The 16,358-nt window shown below is 54.5% G+C and overlaps 1 protein-coding gene across 1 annotated transcript in view; it reads right to left on the bottom strand.

The window, feature by feature from the left end:
• The window catches only part of IGSF21 (immunoglobin superfamily member 21), a 150,811-nt gene that overhangs the window by 15,002 nt on the left and 119,451 nt on the right, over positions 1–16,358 (bottom strand). Inside the window, exons 5-6 of the mRNA XM_077837572.1 lie at positions 12,081–12,196; positions 7,318–7,789 (exon numbers count right to left, since the gene is read on the bottom strand). Of these exons, the coding sequence (XP_077693698.1) occupies positions 7,318–7,789; positions 12,081–12,196 (588 nt within the window). The remainder of the gene's footprint in view (positions 1–7,317; positions 7,790–12,080; positions 12,197–16,358) is intronic.

Below are 16,358 nucleotides of genomic sequence, written 5' to 3'. Positions count from 1 at the left end.
GGATCTGCTTCCAAGCTTTCATTTTGCTGAGCTTCATTCTCCACAGATGCAAACAACCTTCTCAGCAGCAGCTGTCTCTGCCTGGTCCCTCTTGCTCATCGTGATGCCACTGCCTGATCTGAAGCCAGGCACCATCAACAGGATGATCAAGTCCATTGGCTCCTCTTGCTGTTTGAGGATGTTCCTCTGCCAGGCCTCTTCAAGCTGCTAGCTGGATGGTTTCAGACAGGAGAGCTCACCGTTTCCTTCTACTACATGGGCTCTGGGTCCTTTGATGACAATCGGTCTCAGGGTTTGGGAGGAGAAGAGAAATGGAACCTGGCTCTATAGGAACTTCCTGACACAAGAACTGGATTTCAGGCTGGTGAGGAACTCTAAAGCTTTGGTGTCCGGGAGCAGATTTGGGTCAGTCCGTCCTACATGGATTCCAGTGGCTATGCCTTTCTCTCCCCTTGTTAATAGTTCATCTGGATAGATCCCTGGACTTCTGTCCCAGCAGAGTGGTGGAATAGGCTTTATCATGGAGAACAGGGGTACCTTTGGCAAGTCCTCTCTCTTTCCTGCTGCTTCTAATCTTGCTCTGCATTAATTCATGCTGACTTTACCCACCTGTTGCAATGCAAATCTGGCCGTGTTACTCCTGCCCTTGGGCTGAGGGGAAATGCCTTTATGTGTATGTAGGGGAGAGGAGGCACTGACAGGTCCTAGGTACTCAGAGCAGAACAAATCTTGGAGGAGGAGAAAGGCAGACACACAGTGCTTCTCAGGGAACTAGTGATGAGTTAGTCCCAAGGTTTGGGGAGATCCAGAGTTGGGAAGTGCCTGATCCAAAGCCCACTGAAGTTCACAGAAAGACTGCCACTGATTTCAGGGAGTTTGAAATCAGGCCTCAGAAAAGTTTGGCCAGGGCCACTCACTGGTTTGAATCGAATCCAGGATTTGGCAGGGACAGAAAGCTGTTATCACCTGATAACTCAATGATGATCTATGAGCAATGAGTTTGGGGCCTCTGTTCAATGCTTAGGGAACCCACAGATCCTGCTCCTCAACAATCCCCGTTCAAAATTTTACCCCAGCACCCACATTACTGGGGCTAACGTACATGCGTGGCCAGTGCTGGAAGAACAGCAGAAAGGTGTGCTGGCAAAGCTCCAAGGCTGTTTGTTTTTGAGAGCACCATGGAGATTCCCTCCCTCCAACAGTTAGAGGGGAAGAAATTAGGACTTCAAATCAGGACTCTCCTTTACACGGCACTGTTACAAATACAGTCTCGGCCATACACCTCCAGTGAGGTGCAATGAGCCAGCATTTAGCACCTCTGAGGTTATGCTTGTTGAAGTGAAGGGAGCTCCAGTTGGCAGTCTCACTTCCTCTTTTTCACCTGTTTGGCAACACTTGCTTTGCGAGGCCTGCAAACGGTACGGGGCTTTCTGGAATGCCTGCCATCTCGGTCATCGGCAAGGAGTGAAAAATATCTGATTTTTTTCCATACAAAAAATCAAAATCCAACTTTTTTTTGGGAGGGGGGGGGGGTAAACATTTTTGATTTTCTAAAACTGAGCATTTCTAACCAAAAGCAAAACATTTTTACCGAAAATATGTTTAGTTTTCAAAAAACAGCTGGGTTTTTTGGGTTTTTTTGTTCATCCGTCTGTTTTTGTTGTTGAAAAATCTGAAAATTTTCAGGATAAGATGCTGTAAAAGTTCCCAGGAAAAACAATTAGCATTTTTTTTGGCCAGTTCTACTGAGGCTAATTCTCACAGGATCTGGTAACTTGGACTCCCAGCTGGAAATTTACAACAGCACCGAAAGCTCAGATGAACAATCCGCTTCATAGAATCATGGAAGATCAGGGTTGGAAGAGACCTCAGGAGGCCATCTAGTCCAACCCCCTGCTCAAAGCAGGACCAATCCCCAACGAAATCACCCCAGCCAGGGCTTTGTCAAGCCTGACCTTAAAAACCTCCAAGGAAGGAGATTCCACCACCTCCCTAGGGAACAAATTCCAGTGCTTCACCACCCTCCTAGTGAAATAGTTTTTCCTAATATCCAACCTAGACCTCCCCCACTGCAACTTGAGACCATTACTCCTCGTTCTGTTATCTGCTCCCACTGAGAACAGCCGAGCTCCATCCTCTTTGGAACCCCCCTTCAGGTAATTGAAGGCTGCTATCAAATCCCGCATCATTCCTCTCTTCTGCAGAGTAAACAAGACCAGTTCCCTCAGCTGCTCCTCGTAAGTCATGTGTTCCAGTCCCCTAATCATTTTTGTTGCCCTCCGCTGGACTCTCTCCAATTTGTCCACATCCCTTCTGTAGTGGGGGGCCCAAAACTGGATGCAATACTCCAGATGTGGCCTCACCAGTGCTGACTAGAGGGGAATAATCACTTCCGTCAATCTGCTGGCAATGCTCCTACTAATGCAGCCCAACATGCCGTTAGCCTTCTTGGCAACAAGGGCATACTGCAGACTCATATCCAGCTTCTTGTCAATGGTAACCCCAGATCCTTTTCTGCAGAACTGTTGCTTAGCCAGTTGGTCCCCACCCTGTAGCGGTGCATGGGATTCTTCTGTCCTAGGTGCAGGACTCTGCACTTGTCCTTGTTGAACCTCATCAGATTTCTTTTGGCCCAATCCTCCAATTTGTCTAGGTCACTCTGGACCCTATCCCTACCCTCCTCCCAGTTTAGTATCTACCTCTCCTCCCAGTTTAGTGTCATCTGCGAACTTGCTGAGGGTGCAATCCATCCCATCATCCAGGTCATTAATAAAAATGTTGAACAAAACCAGCCCCAGGACCAACCCCTGGGGCATTCCACTTGATACTGGCTGCCAACTAGACATCAAGCCATTGATCACTACCCATTGAGCCCGACATTCTAGCCAGCTTTCTATCCACCTTATAGTCCATTCATCCAACCCATACTTTTTTAACTTGCTGGGAAGAATTCTGTGGGAGACCATATCAAAAACTTTGCTAAAGTCAAGCTATATCATGTCCACCGCTTTCCTCATACCCACAGAGCCAGTTATCTCATCACAGAAGGCAGTCAGGTTGGTCAGGCATGACTTGCCCTGAGTGAATCCATGTTGACTGTTCCTGATCACCTTCCTCTTCTCCAAGTGCTTCAGAATGGTTTCCTTGAGGACCTGCTCCATGATTTTTCCAGGGACTGAGGTGAGGCTGACTGGTCTGTAGTTCCCCAGGTTCTCCTTCTTCCCTTTTTTAAACAAGGGCACTATATTTGCCTTATTCCAGTCATCCGGGACCTTCCTTGATCGCCGCGAGTTTTCAAAGATAATGGCCAATGGCTCTGCAATCACATCAGCCAACTCCCTCAGCACCCTTGGGTGTATTAGATCTGGCCCCATGGACTTGTGCATGTCCAGCTTTTCTAAATAGTCCTTAACCTGTCCTTTCACCACTGAGGACTGCTCACCTCCCCCCATACTTCTCTCAGCATCCCTGAGTCACCTGAACATGGCTTCTGCTCTGGCCTGCAAACCACATGGCTGGTTATCTCCCAGAATTCTTACACATGCACCAATCCAGTCAGGCCTTGTCCTCAGCATCAGGGATATTTACCCCTTCTACAGATCCAGGGTCTGCCATGGAATTGGGAGTCTCATTACCCAAAGGGGGGATGCAACACTGCAATCTGAAGGGACATGAGACGTGCGGTGAGGGTTGCGTAGTGAAAAATACACTCAGCACACAGGGAAACCAATGGGTAGGTTAAGTCCTGCCTCCTCTTTAAGCTACTTCATTTAACAATCACACAGTGACCTTTTCATTGTGCAGTGTGTCTGCTGAATGGGATTTTCTATATTTTTTTGCGCCAGCAAGAGGAAAGAGATAATTAATCTTGGGTGCTAGAACCTGAAATATTAATGAGGGTGGCTTTAATCCTCTCTGGGCTGAAAAATAATGGACTGAGCGGAGCAGCTTTTGCTGTCTGATATGCTTGGAGAAAACAGCAAGGATGCAAGATGCTTCCCCTCTTCTTCCTTTTGAAGTGCTGGGGCTGTTTTGGAGAGGCTCTCCTTGAAGAGTGAATTGCTTTACAAGCGGGGGAAGGAGCCACTTTCATAAAGTCAGCACGATTTGGAGCCTTGTTAGTTCCAGCGTTAGTTGCTGAAGACAACTGAGAGCAGAAGATTCCCCGCCTCTCTCCCATAATTTCCTTGTTATACTGAGTTTTCTGCTATGGAGACAGGAATGTGTCAGGAAAGAGGGGTACAGTCAGCCAGAGGTGGGAAGGGGGAAATGGACAGCTTAGCTGATTGGTCATGAGCTAGGAAACCCTTTGATTCTGCAGCGGCTGATTTGAATCCAGCCCAGACAGTGCTGAAGGAACATTGTTACCCTCTGATGACTGTGATGGGTGCAATGAGTTTCGGGGAGAGGGGCTCTCTTTCTGGTTCCTGAGGGCCACATCACAAAAAAACAAACTTTCCTCTCTAGCTGGCCGGCGCGAATGGATCTGCCTGTTGGCTCCCTCAGCAGACATGGACTCAGGACGGCCTTCTCCCCCAGCGTGGGGCGCACTTGCAGGGTTAGCACAGAGGGTGGTTGGGCTGTTGCTGGCCGTGCTGTGCCCGCTCTAGGGACAGAGCAGGACTCCAGGGCCGACACAGCCACCATGCAGGAGGGTGAAGTCCGTGCCGGAGAGGGTGCCTTGAGCGGAAAGGCTAGAAGACCCACTGGAGGATGTGGCTACACTGATGAGTCTGGGCAGTACTTTCAGTGCAAATCCCCCTCTTCCTTTGCATGTATGGCTGGGACCCCTTCACAGCATCCCAGGGCTTGCTTGTTTAACCCTGGAGTGCAGCTCTTTAAATGCATGCTGGGCGCGAGGGGAAGATTTGCTTTGGCTCCTATTGGATAAGGGCTGTTTTGGTGTCCAGAGCCCCGGGCAGAGGAATGTCTATGAACTGAAATAAAACAAGTAACTTAAATGATCCTGAGTCCATTAAAGGTCAATGGATTCTTGCCCATGAAGCAAAGAGCCTTGAACCGCCCCCAGACAGAGGTGCTCTGGCAAAGACTGGGGGAAAGGGACAAGCTTTGAAGGTCAGCAAACTGGCTCCATCCATCACAGCAAGGGCAGATCTAGATGGGAGGATCCCTTGCCAAAAATGTCCCCTGCCATGAGGTGCTTGGCCCACAGAAGCCAAGATCTGGGCGTGGCACGCTCAGTGCGTCTCTGTAGTGGGGATAGAACATGAGGCGTGAGGCAGAGGAGAGTCCAAACCTCCCAGGGCCACCCCACAAAGGCACCGTAAGCTTTGGCCCGGCTGGAAAGCAGGTGGTGCTGTGGGCCCAGACGGAGAAGCACTGGCTGGGAAGAGCTGGTTGCTGACTAAGCCTTGCCTCTGGCCACAAGGTATTTCCCTTTCTCCACTCTTTGCTCAGCATTTCTCTGGGGACAAGGAAAGGGTGCCCCAGCCCCCCTTATCTTTTGTCTAAAGGAGCCAGCTGGGAGGTTTGGGGCTGTGGGTGTAACAGTGAGCTCTGCTCCTTCCGACTGGGTGCCACAGTGGGTGCCCGCTGCAAAAGGCTCTCGGGGCCGTGCCAACCCTCCCCCGGGAGAGACCCTCAGACCGATGGGTCAACGAGGGCCTGGAAAGATGCCGGCTTCAGGTGCAGCGCTGGCAACGGAGGACACTGAGGCCAAGCCAGCCCTTGTGGATGTGGTGGCTGCCCCATTTCTGGTGGCTGCCATGGGACTTGGCACAGGAGCCAGTGCCATTCAGCACAAGGGCCGCGTCGCCGGGGGAGAGGGCCGGAATCTGCCCCAGCGCAGAGAGCCAGGTAAGAGGTGTTCCGAGGGCCCCGCCGTGGCCCCTCGGCCCAGTGTGTGAGGGCGCCCAATGGGCCTGGCAGAACAATCTCCGAGGAACTGGTGTGTGGCCAAGGCACTGAGGGAGAGAGGTGAATGTGGTGCAGGGCAGGAGGGGAACTGAGCGGTTGCAGGTCCCAAACATTTCCCTGGGTTAGCAGAGGGTTAAGAAAGGGGCTGAACGAACAGGCAGCCAGAAATAAGGGAGAGTAAAGGAGACTGACTCCTGGAGCAGCCCACACAGCGTATATCCACTCATCACGCAGCCGTGGTTAAATGCAACCCCCTCTGGGGAGCGTAACAGCGCAGCTACACCACACAATGCTGTAGGAGAAACGAGGGACACCTGCAGAACAGCCAGGGTAATGCCCGCTGTGGCAAAAAGCGCCAGGGCATCTTTCACGCTTGCAAGTGGTCAGAAGCTTGGTTTTACGTCTCCTGCAGGACACGGCCCCTCTAGCAGGACAGCCTCTCCCAGCACCCCCCCTGCTCACCCATTAGCCCAGTTCTGGCTCAGAGAGAGGAGCATCTTCTGATGTATATCTGGCATTACTGCCCCGTACACCCCAGGTATGTGCCTTGGGGGGGTCACCCCTCCAAGAGCTGACAAGGCTTAGCTCCTGAGAGTGAACAGAATCACAGCTCAAGGTGCAGTTCATCATCGTAAGTAGCGCTTATCTAGCGCTTTCCATCCAGGGATCCCAAAGTGCTTTACAAAGGAGGTCAGGATCATTATCTCCATTTGACAGATGGGGAAACTGAGGCAAGTAAGTGTCTTGCTCAAGGTCACCTGGTAATAGAACCAGTTTCTCAAATCCTAGTCCAATGGTTTCTCCACTAGGCCATGCTCCATTGCAGCGGGCACAGGGGAGGGAGGGAAGCAGCTTCCCTCAGCTGATCACAGAACCCAAGAACCCCCATAGAACCTTGCCTGATAGAACCTAAGAACCCTAAGCTTGAGCGCCCGGGCTCCAGCTAGAGCCCCAACGGCCACACTGCTCTTTTTAGCACCCATGCTCGAGCCCCACTTGCATGAATCTGTCTCCCTGGGCTGGGAGGCATGCCACCAGCTGCTGTTTAGACACACCCCAAGGGTCCTGACTGCCACCCCCTCCCATAACCAGCAGACACAGAGACCCAAAGAAGCCCCTCAACCCACGGTCGGCAGGCCTCCTTCCATGCCCAGGCAGGAGCAGAAAGACTTGGAAAGCAAAGCAAAGGGTAGGAAAGAGTGTGGGAGGGGAGGGAGATGAGCAAGAGGGAGAAAACACAGGGTGTGGTAGGAAAGAAAGGGTGGGGGGAGCTGGAGGAGGTGGGATGGGAGAAGGAGAGCGAGGGGATGAAAGAGAGAAGGAGCGTAGGGCCGGAGGGGTCTTTATCACCCTAAACCAGACAGACAAAAGCCGAGAGCACTGCGAATCAGACATGACGCCGTGTCCCTTTAAACCACCCCGCCCCCATGCGCGCCTTACCTAGCGTGACCTCGGCCTGCATGGGCATGGAGAGCGCGGGGTGCTTGACCTCACAGCTGAAGAGCGCCTCATTGTCTATCTGCGGGTTAAGCGTCCACATGAGCATGGCCCGCACCTCCACGGTGCCGTCGCTGAGGGGGATGTGCGTGTGGTGGAAGTAGTAGACGGGCTCCATGTTGTGGACCCACCTCGGGAACTCCCGGCTCACCACAGTCTCTGGGATGATCTCGGTGGCCGGGTTGAACAGAAGTCCCGGGTCAGGGGTGAGGCTCTTGAGGGGGTCTTCCGTGTAGGGCCGCCCGCCCCGGTCCTCCACGTCCAGCAGGGATAGGGACTTCTGCATCTTGGTGTCATCCAGGTCGCGGTTCAGCAGGTTCCGAGCAGCTCGGCTGTCCTGTAACCCGGCGGCGCTGGATGGAGGCTCCAGGAGGGGCACCACCTCTATGAGCTCCCCGTCTCTCTTAAAATACACCTGGGGAGGGAAAGAGGGAGGGCCTGGGTTACTGCTGGCCACTCACCCCGGGTCCCAAAGGATGCCCCCCTCACCTGCTGGCAAGCATACAGGATTCACAGGGACAGCCAGAGTCCCAGAGACGGGGGACTTGATGGCGCCGCTTTGGCAGCTCCTTTCTGCGCCAATGAGCCTGCTCCACTCTGACCCCCGTGAGCCGTCCATCCCTGGGACCAGAGCGTAGCTCCACCCAGCTCTTGGCCTCTGTGGGGCTGCCCATTGGACAGACACTTGTCCACTCGGGATCACAGCAAACACAACCCGTCCCATCCAGGCCACTGAACGGCTGTTAGACAGCAGCAACTTCCAGCTACGATCCTCCCTGGCTAGATTTGAACCAGCAACCTGGGTATGAAGGACTCTGGGTCGCACTGAGAGGTGATCTGAGATGGACTCTCCCACCTTCAGACTCCCTGAGACCCCAGTCACCCGACCTACTGATGCATACGGGGACCTAAGTTGGTATCACACACCAAGGAGCCAGGAGAATGGGCAAGTCAACGTGGTGGTGGGGCGGGGGGCTACATTAGCTTCTACCTTCGTATCCCCTCTTGGTCTCTTTTGGTGCTTCTCCATAAGGCTGGTGATCTCTGGCAGAGGTGAGCCGAGACTAGAACCGGGGTCCGCTAACTTTCTAGGCCTGCACCTGGCCACTGAGCTAAAGAAACAGCCCTGCCAGTAATAGTCACAAGAGACGCTGCGCTATGTTACCCACAATGCCTTCCAGGAGCGACAAGGCCAGACAGGCTGAGGTGGCCAATGCCAGCAGAGGACGGTTGGGCAGCGTGACAGGGACGGATGGCCAGAGAGTCACTGGGGTGGGACACCAGTTGGCTCCCTGAGGCTGCCTGCATGAGACATTATTCATCCAGCACTGTCCTCTACCGCTTCGCTGACCCCAGCCTCCTCACTGATCCTGGGACACAGAATGTGTGGGCAAGGCAGAGGGGAGGGTGTGCCACTAGACAACAGCCGATGATCTCTCTGTGTCGGTGCAGAGATGAGCCGGAGTGTCCGAGTGAGGTGAGTGCGTGCGAGACACGGGTGTGTGTCTGTCTGTGTCACAGCCTAAGAACGAGCGTGTGTGAGAGCAAGAGGACGCAGGACTGCTCATGAGCAGCCGAGTGTGAGGGGAAAGTCCAGAGGGGATGAGAGAGAGTTGGAGAGGGTGTGAAGTGTCTGCACAAGAAGGTGAGTGTGGGTGAATGTGTAGGGGGTGCGCATGTTTATCTGAGAAGGTGAGCGCGTGCATGAAAAGGTGAGTGTGTGTATGTAGTGTGTATCCGAGAAGGTGAGTGTGTGCAGGGGGCGAGTGTGTGTCTGAGGTGAGTGTGTGAGGAAATGGTGTGTGAGCAGGGTGCGTGTGTATGTCAGAGTGCTCACGAGGGCAGCAGCCGTGGGTGCGCGTGTTGAGATCTCAGGGTGAGTGTCCCTCGCAGACACCACAATGCCTGCGTAGGGATTTTGAAAGCCACTCTACAGCAGAACTGTATTCCATTTCAAAGCACTCCTTCAAAGTCTCTGAAGTCTCGGTGTAATATAAAGGCTGCAGGACTCTTCGGAGATAAGTGTTTGAAAAATGACACAATATTTTTATTTAAATGCCTTGAACATCAGAATGCAGAGGCTGGAATAACTCCTGATCCTTTGACAGAGCAGAGAACCCCCCAGTCTCCTCTGTGTGTTTATTTAAAGGAAAATCATTCACAAACTAAGTTCAGAGCCTGCCTTCAAGGAAGCTTAGACAATAAAACCTGCCGAAGACATCACCTGATGCAGTGGACTAAGGCCTTTGCTGTGAGCCTGTATGTTCATGTGAGTGCCGAGCAAACGAGAGCATCTAACAGCGTTTCCCTGGGGAAACGGGGGGGGGGGGGGGGGCAGAGGCTGGAAAGAGGTGAAGGTGGTGGTGCCAGTCAGAATCTGGCCGGAGCTGGCAATGAGCATGTAGCACATGTGAGATGAGTTTGGTGGATCTCAGCTTCATTCCTGTGGGCAGGTTTAAACATCAGTAAAACCTCAATCATGAAGCACCTTTGGCTGTTGGGGCACACACCCAGGGACTATTCACCTTTACAGGTGGGCCCAGGTTTGGGAGAAACATCCCCTGCTGCTGTCTAGGCTGGACCTGCTCTGGGCCACCCAGAGGACTCCTGTCTTCAGAGCTGTCAGTCTGGCACCTTCCCCCAGAGCGAGACTCAGCTGAAAACAATCCATACTTTGCATGGAGGGAACTCCTAGTGCCTCCTAGGACCCTCCTCCACCTCCTCACAGCTACCCCCACCATCCTCACTGGTGCCCACCACCACCCCACCTGTGCCTGCTACCCCCAGGCATAGCCTCTGCCACCCCCACTCCCTCCACCACTACTCCCCACTCCACCTATACCCACCGCTGCCCCCGCTCCATCCATACCTACCTCTGCACCTGTGCCCATCACCGCTGCTTGTACCCCCTGCCACTGCTACCCCCCACTCCACCTGTCGCCACCACCTATACCTAGCATCGTCCCTGCTCCATCCATACCTACCATCCCCACCACCTGCACTCACACCCTCTCCCTGACCCATCCCCATCCCCACCACCCCACCTATATCCCCACCCCCACCGCCGTACCTCCCATCCTTCCTAGGAACTGACAACAGGGTGCTGCCTTTCTCCTCCCTCCCCAAGGCAATGGCATTTCTCCCCAGAGCCTGTGGCTGCACTATATCCCACCTGAACCGCTCCTCCCCGCAACATGCCCCCCCTTTACACGCCCACCAGGGTGTCTCCAAGGGCAGCAGGGCTAGCAGAGACAGGGCCTGGCCATCTTTACCACCATCCCACAGCAGGTGTAGATGACTCAGTGCCCTGACACTTGTGCTCCCAGTCACACCTGGCTGGTGTAGACCAGGAGGCAGGGGGAGGTATGTATCACAGCCTTCAACAGCCCCAGTAGGGGGCACCAGCTCCGCCTGGTCTCCACCATGGAAGCCTTTCGAGCCTGGTGGGCAATAACATTGGTTTGGTCGCAGCTTGTGGGTGATCAGGAGTGGATTTCACCAGTGACGCGGGCAGGTGTCCACCTGTCAGCTCTGCCGATGAACCTCACACCTGACTCACCGCCCCACTGTTATTCCAGTCCCAGGCATCTTCCTTCAGACTGCGCTGCGGGATGAGTCTGTAAAATCAGGAACTAGCGTTTCCCTCGTGGTTTCAAACTAGATCTGGCCCCTGGCCTTCAGGGCACCACAGCTGGGCTGGACGGCTAGCCCAAGCCAAGGCCACTCTTCTTCCTGACATTGCTGCCAGCCGGACGGGGTCCCAGTCCCAACCGGACTGACTGGGGGGCAGATTTCTTTGTTGACTGGAAGAAAATGGAACCTGATTCCGATGGCGGGGCTGACTGCTGCCTGGCATGCAAAGGGTAAAACCCATTCATCTCAATCTCCTCTACACAAGGCCAGTTTGATTCAGTGTCTCACCAACCCAGGACACTCAAGAGGCTGAAAAACATCCTGGTTCCTGGCTGGCACATGGCTTGCATTTTTAGTTGGTGAGGCACAAACCTGTGCCCAGCCAGGTAACATACAGGCCGTTTACCCTGTCTGACCCCAGTAGATTCCTCTGCAGCGCGGCAGCCACAATTCTCTGGCACATGCGTCACTACGGACAATAAGACACTTCGCTTCAGAGACCGCAGCCGTGTATCAGCACCAGGCCCAGCACGGAGTGGAGCTGGGACCAGAACCGAAGATGGTAGGTAACGAGGGCCCTGGGGGTGAGGGTGGCTGGGGATCCTACAGGGGAGATCAGCCCTGGGAAGGAGGCCGGAGTGGGGGGTTGCTATTTGCACCGGGGAGAAGGATCCGAGGAGGGGTGGGGAAGCGCGTCTACTCCAGGGCGTGCTCCAAGCAAAGCATCAGGCCCATTCGCCCGCCATCCCGCATGTCTCAGCTTGGACTGTAGCAATGCAGACACATGGCGCATGGGAACGTCCCTCTGGCCTGTAGATAACTCCGCTGCACCTGACTTCATATCGTGCCTGCTGCAGGCTCTGCAGACGCCACCCTGCTGTCCGGGCAGGGCAGGTGGGCGCTGCTGCCCCTGTGCGCCCTGTACCAACCCCGCAGTGCGTGCACGGGGCCTGCATTGCGTGAGCCTGGCTTGCAGGGCTGGAGAGACGGACGGCTCGGCAGGCAGGCAGCGCCAGGTATGCGGGGCAGGAACCAAAGTGCCACGGGGTCTCCCGTGCGCTTGCTGTACTCACCGTCGGGGCAGGCTTCGCTCCAGAGACTATGCAGACCAAAGTGAAGTTCTGCGCTTGGTAGCGGCTGAAGGGGGCGGGCGTGTCCGCAGCAATGACTGAGATGGAGATGGGAGGCGCTGTTGGGGAGAAAGGCCAGGGGTTGTTACCAGTGCCCTGCTATGGTGCCCTGAGCCGCGCCGAACAGAGATCGGACAAGGAGCCTGTCCCACGGGGCTCCCCAGCTGGGACTGGGACAGGGCAGTGGGGAAGTGGGTTGGGACAGGGCTAGCCCCAGAGGAACATGTGGAGACTCAATGTGCCCCCCTCCCCAAATACACAAGCACCCCATATACGCACCCCACACGTACCACACTAGTGCACATGTAAGCCACACACCTTCTGGGTGTGGTGTCTGTCCCATCTAGTGGCACCCAGACCACTTAGAGAGAGAGGTTAATGAGTCTGCCCTACAGCCTTAGCGAACAGCCAGTTGGCTTTTAGCTCATGCGGTAGAGGGTCGTGCACTAAGCTCCAGAGGTCCCCAGTTCGATCCCAGCGAACGGGATTACACACTCTGACACACACTTCCAAACACCGTGCAAACACAGGCCAGACCCACTTCCCCCCCGTGACCCGTAATCACACTTGTGTACGTGCTGTGTACACATGCATGCACAAGGTCATGCTCCACCTAATGCACCCCACACAAGTCTGTGTACACACCTGTGTACACAACACAGGCGCACATATACAGTACCGCATGCAAACACGGGAACCCCCCCATGCACCAATATATTACTAATATACATGCATATACCATGCCAGATCATAGACTCATAGAATCTCAGGGTTGGAAGGGACCTCAGGAGGTCATCTAGTCCAACCCCCTGCTCAAAGCAGGACCAATCCCCAATTTTTGCCCCAGCTCCCTAAATGGCCCCCTCAAGGATTGAACTCACAACCCTGGGTTTACCAGGCCAATGCTCAAACCACTGAGCTATCCCTCCCCCCGATCACCCATGCCCTACCCCTCACACCCACACACATGTACAGAACGCACTGCAGAACCTCCCCAGACACACATGCCTTCTACGACACCAGCCACGGTACATCCATACCCCCCCATAACCAGGTGCCCACACACACTCCCCCACGCCTCCCCCTTGCCCTCTTGTTCTGCACCCCCACCCCCGAGGTGTGTTGCAGAGCAGGTGTTAGCAGCGTGTGCAGTTGACCAAGTTCATGGGAGAATCTTAGTTTCCAGTTGGCCAGACCGTGACACCTCCCAGCCCCGAATGAGAGCGGCACATGCGTTCTCCTCCCCCGCCATTACCATGGCATGCCGATGTGTGAGTCACGGCATCACGGCAAATGTCACTTCGGATATCTCCCCTGGCTCCTCGGCAGACGGCTCCGAACAGCCTCGCCTCTCAGCGAGACCCAGCCTCAGACGGAGCCGGAGGCCTGGGCTGTCCCAGCACAGAGACTGTGACGCGGCTCCCACCGCTGAGCTTCCAGCTCCCAGGAGCTGGCCTTCCTCCTGGCATTGACCAACCTGGCTGTTCACATGGAGGAAGGTGGACAGGCAGCCTCTCTGTCACCATGTGGCCTTTTCCGAGCACGCATCCCAGCAGAGATCCTCTGGGCAGTGCCCACAGACTCCCCTCGGAGCAGAGGGCACTGTCTGCGGTTCTCTGCCCCATGGATCCCTCATTTTTCAACCTCTGACCTCACTCCTGTCCCTGCTTTCTTTGCTCCAAGCCATTAGCTGATCCTGGGGTCTTTGCGGCTCCTCCTTCTGCTGAGGTGTCCCGTCCCACAAGGATCAAACGGGCTAGTGTCAAGTTGGGATGGGAGCGACGCCCTCGTTAACTCGGCATTCGTTATTAATTGCTATCTCCTACCTACTTTTTGGTAGCGTCTTGGTGGCCAACCGAGATCAGGGCCCCCCCGGTGCTAGGCACTGTGCAGGCAGAGTATGGGACAGTCCCTGTCTTGGCAAAAGGTGGGAGAAAGTGCTATTGTCCCCATTGTACAGATGGAGAACTGAGGCCCGGAGAGATTCAGTGACTTGCCCACAGTGAGTCCGTGGCACAGCTGGGATTAGAACACCGAGTGCCTGAGAACTCACACTCCACACTAGAACACTCCAGTGCCTTAACTGCACGACCACCCCCCTGCTCCGAAAAGCTGCTTTAGCTTAAAAGCAAATAATAAGAAGTGTGACAACAATACTAACAAACTCTCGGGCAATCTGACCCTGACTCTCACCATAACTGGTGTTTTTTCCGAAAACCCCAGCTCCTGGAGTCAGGTGATCATGTGAGAATCTTGGCTTTCATCAAAAAAGTTTCTAGTTTCTGTGGTGGGGGGGAAAAGCTTCAAAACGCGACCCGAGCATAACCTAAAGGCCAAACCCCAGAAGGCAAATAAGACCCCATGGGGCTGGCAATACTGAAAACTAATCACGAGTGATGCTTAGCAGGTCTGCCGCACCTTTCAGCCAAAGTTCCCCTAGCCCGTCACAGACATTGACTGTGTGAGTGTCACTGCCAGGTAGGTAGGTAGGTATTGTTTAACTGCCTGTTACAGGTGGGCACATGGAGACACAGGGCACGGCCATGACTGGCCCTGGGTTCGCCAACAAATCACCAGCCAAATGGTGGTTTGCACTATTGTTTGCTGAAGGGCTAGGACCTGATTCTGCTCTGAGCCCAACTCTCCATCAGTCTATCTCCAGAGCATGGGCTCTTCAGGGCGGAGACAATGGGCCACAGTCTCTGCTAGTGTAAATGGACATTGCACCCCTGGAGATACCCCGATTTACACCAGCTGAAGACCTGGGCCTTTCTCTGCACATGTACAGGGTCCAGCATACGTTGGATGTGATGTATACCTAAAAATGTGTTTGCCCGTTTAAATCGGGGGCATTACAGGGCTGCAAAACCTATAAACCAGAGAAGGGCCCGATTGAAAACCACAGAGCCAAACTCCCCGAAACGCTGCATCTGGCTGGATGGTGAACTTTGCAGCATGGGCCTGCCTCCGGAAGGGCTGAACCAGATCCCAATGCGACTGGACTTGGAAAAAGTTTGGCCTCAGATCCAATTCCGGATCCAAACCCCACAGCTTGGGCAGGTGTGTAATGACGACATGTTATCGGAGCCCCAGAGTGTTTTCATGGCTTCTAGCCACACAGAAATGTCATGAGTGAGGTGCTGCCCGGATCCCACGCCCATCCCCTTCGTCCGCTACTCACACACTCACTCTCCTGCACCCCCACCCCCCCAAAACGTTCACGCCATCCAGTTAATCTAGGTCCCCAAGCACACTTGCCAGCAACACCCTCCCTTCCCACTGCGGCATCCTCCCAGTGCAGGGGGAGTGCGGTGGGGCCTGGTACCAAAGCAGAGGAGGGGAGGAGAAGTGGGGTACCGCTGCAGTGAAAGGCAGGGGGCTAGTCTCCGAGCCTGGGGACGAAAGGCCCCGCCGAGCGGCAAGCCGTAAATTTAAAGCTTTTAGTCAGATCGGAGGCGTCGCCAGAGAGAATTCAAAAAGCCCAAACAAAACAAAAGGGGGAAAGGACAGAGAAAGCGCCAGCCCTCTGGTTTATGTGAAAATTAACTATTGAACTGAGCAATAACAGCAGCCGAGCCGGGGCCCCAACTGACAGGAGAGATAAACACAAACTACCGCATCTGTAGTTGGCAGCAAGGGCTCCTTTTATGTGGCAGCTGCTCTGTAGCTTGTGCAAGCCCTCTGCTGCAGGCTTCTACCTTCCCGCACAAGCCGGCCCCTCCCGTCGGTTAATTACAGCGCAGAAAACGTTGTAAGAGGGCTCGTAAATTTCTCATCTCTCTCCACCCCCACCCATGGGTTACCCCTCCCAGGCCATTCGCTCGCTTGGGGAGAGAGACACATCTCAGGCCGCATCGTCAGCCCCACTGCGCCTCCATCCATTCCCCTCCTGCATCTCCTGTAGCTCCCGCCTTTTATGGGCCAGTAAATCAACACACTCTTCTCTTCCCCCGCCTGTGGGAACCTATTCACATGCTACTCCCATCCCCTCTGGGCAGCAGGAGGGGAAGCCTGATGACTGCTTAGAGCAAAATGGAAACAACACCCAGAGGCCCAGAGTCTCCTTCTCTCGTGAGCAACTGCCTCTTAAAATGCAAGCTCCAGGGCCCTAGTTTATAGGGTGCTGGTCTCAGGGAGACGAGTGGGAGACACAGAAAGCGGACGGCAGTACTGATTGGTGGTAGCAGAACTAGCTAGCTCTCTCGTTAGTGGGGTGAGACC

This window comes from Eretmochelys imbricata, chromosome 18 (genome assembly GCF_965152235.1).
Source record: "Eretmochelys imbricata isolate rEreImb1 chromosome 18, rEreImb1.hap1, whole genome shotgun sequence".
Taxonomy (NCBI): Eukaryota; Metazoa; Chordata; order Testudines; family Cheloniidae; genus Eretmochelys; species Eretmochelys imbricata.
Note: the sequence above shows the minus strand (reverse complement) of the source record. Positions and strands in the feature narration are given on the sequence as shown.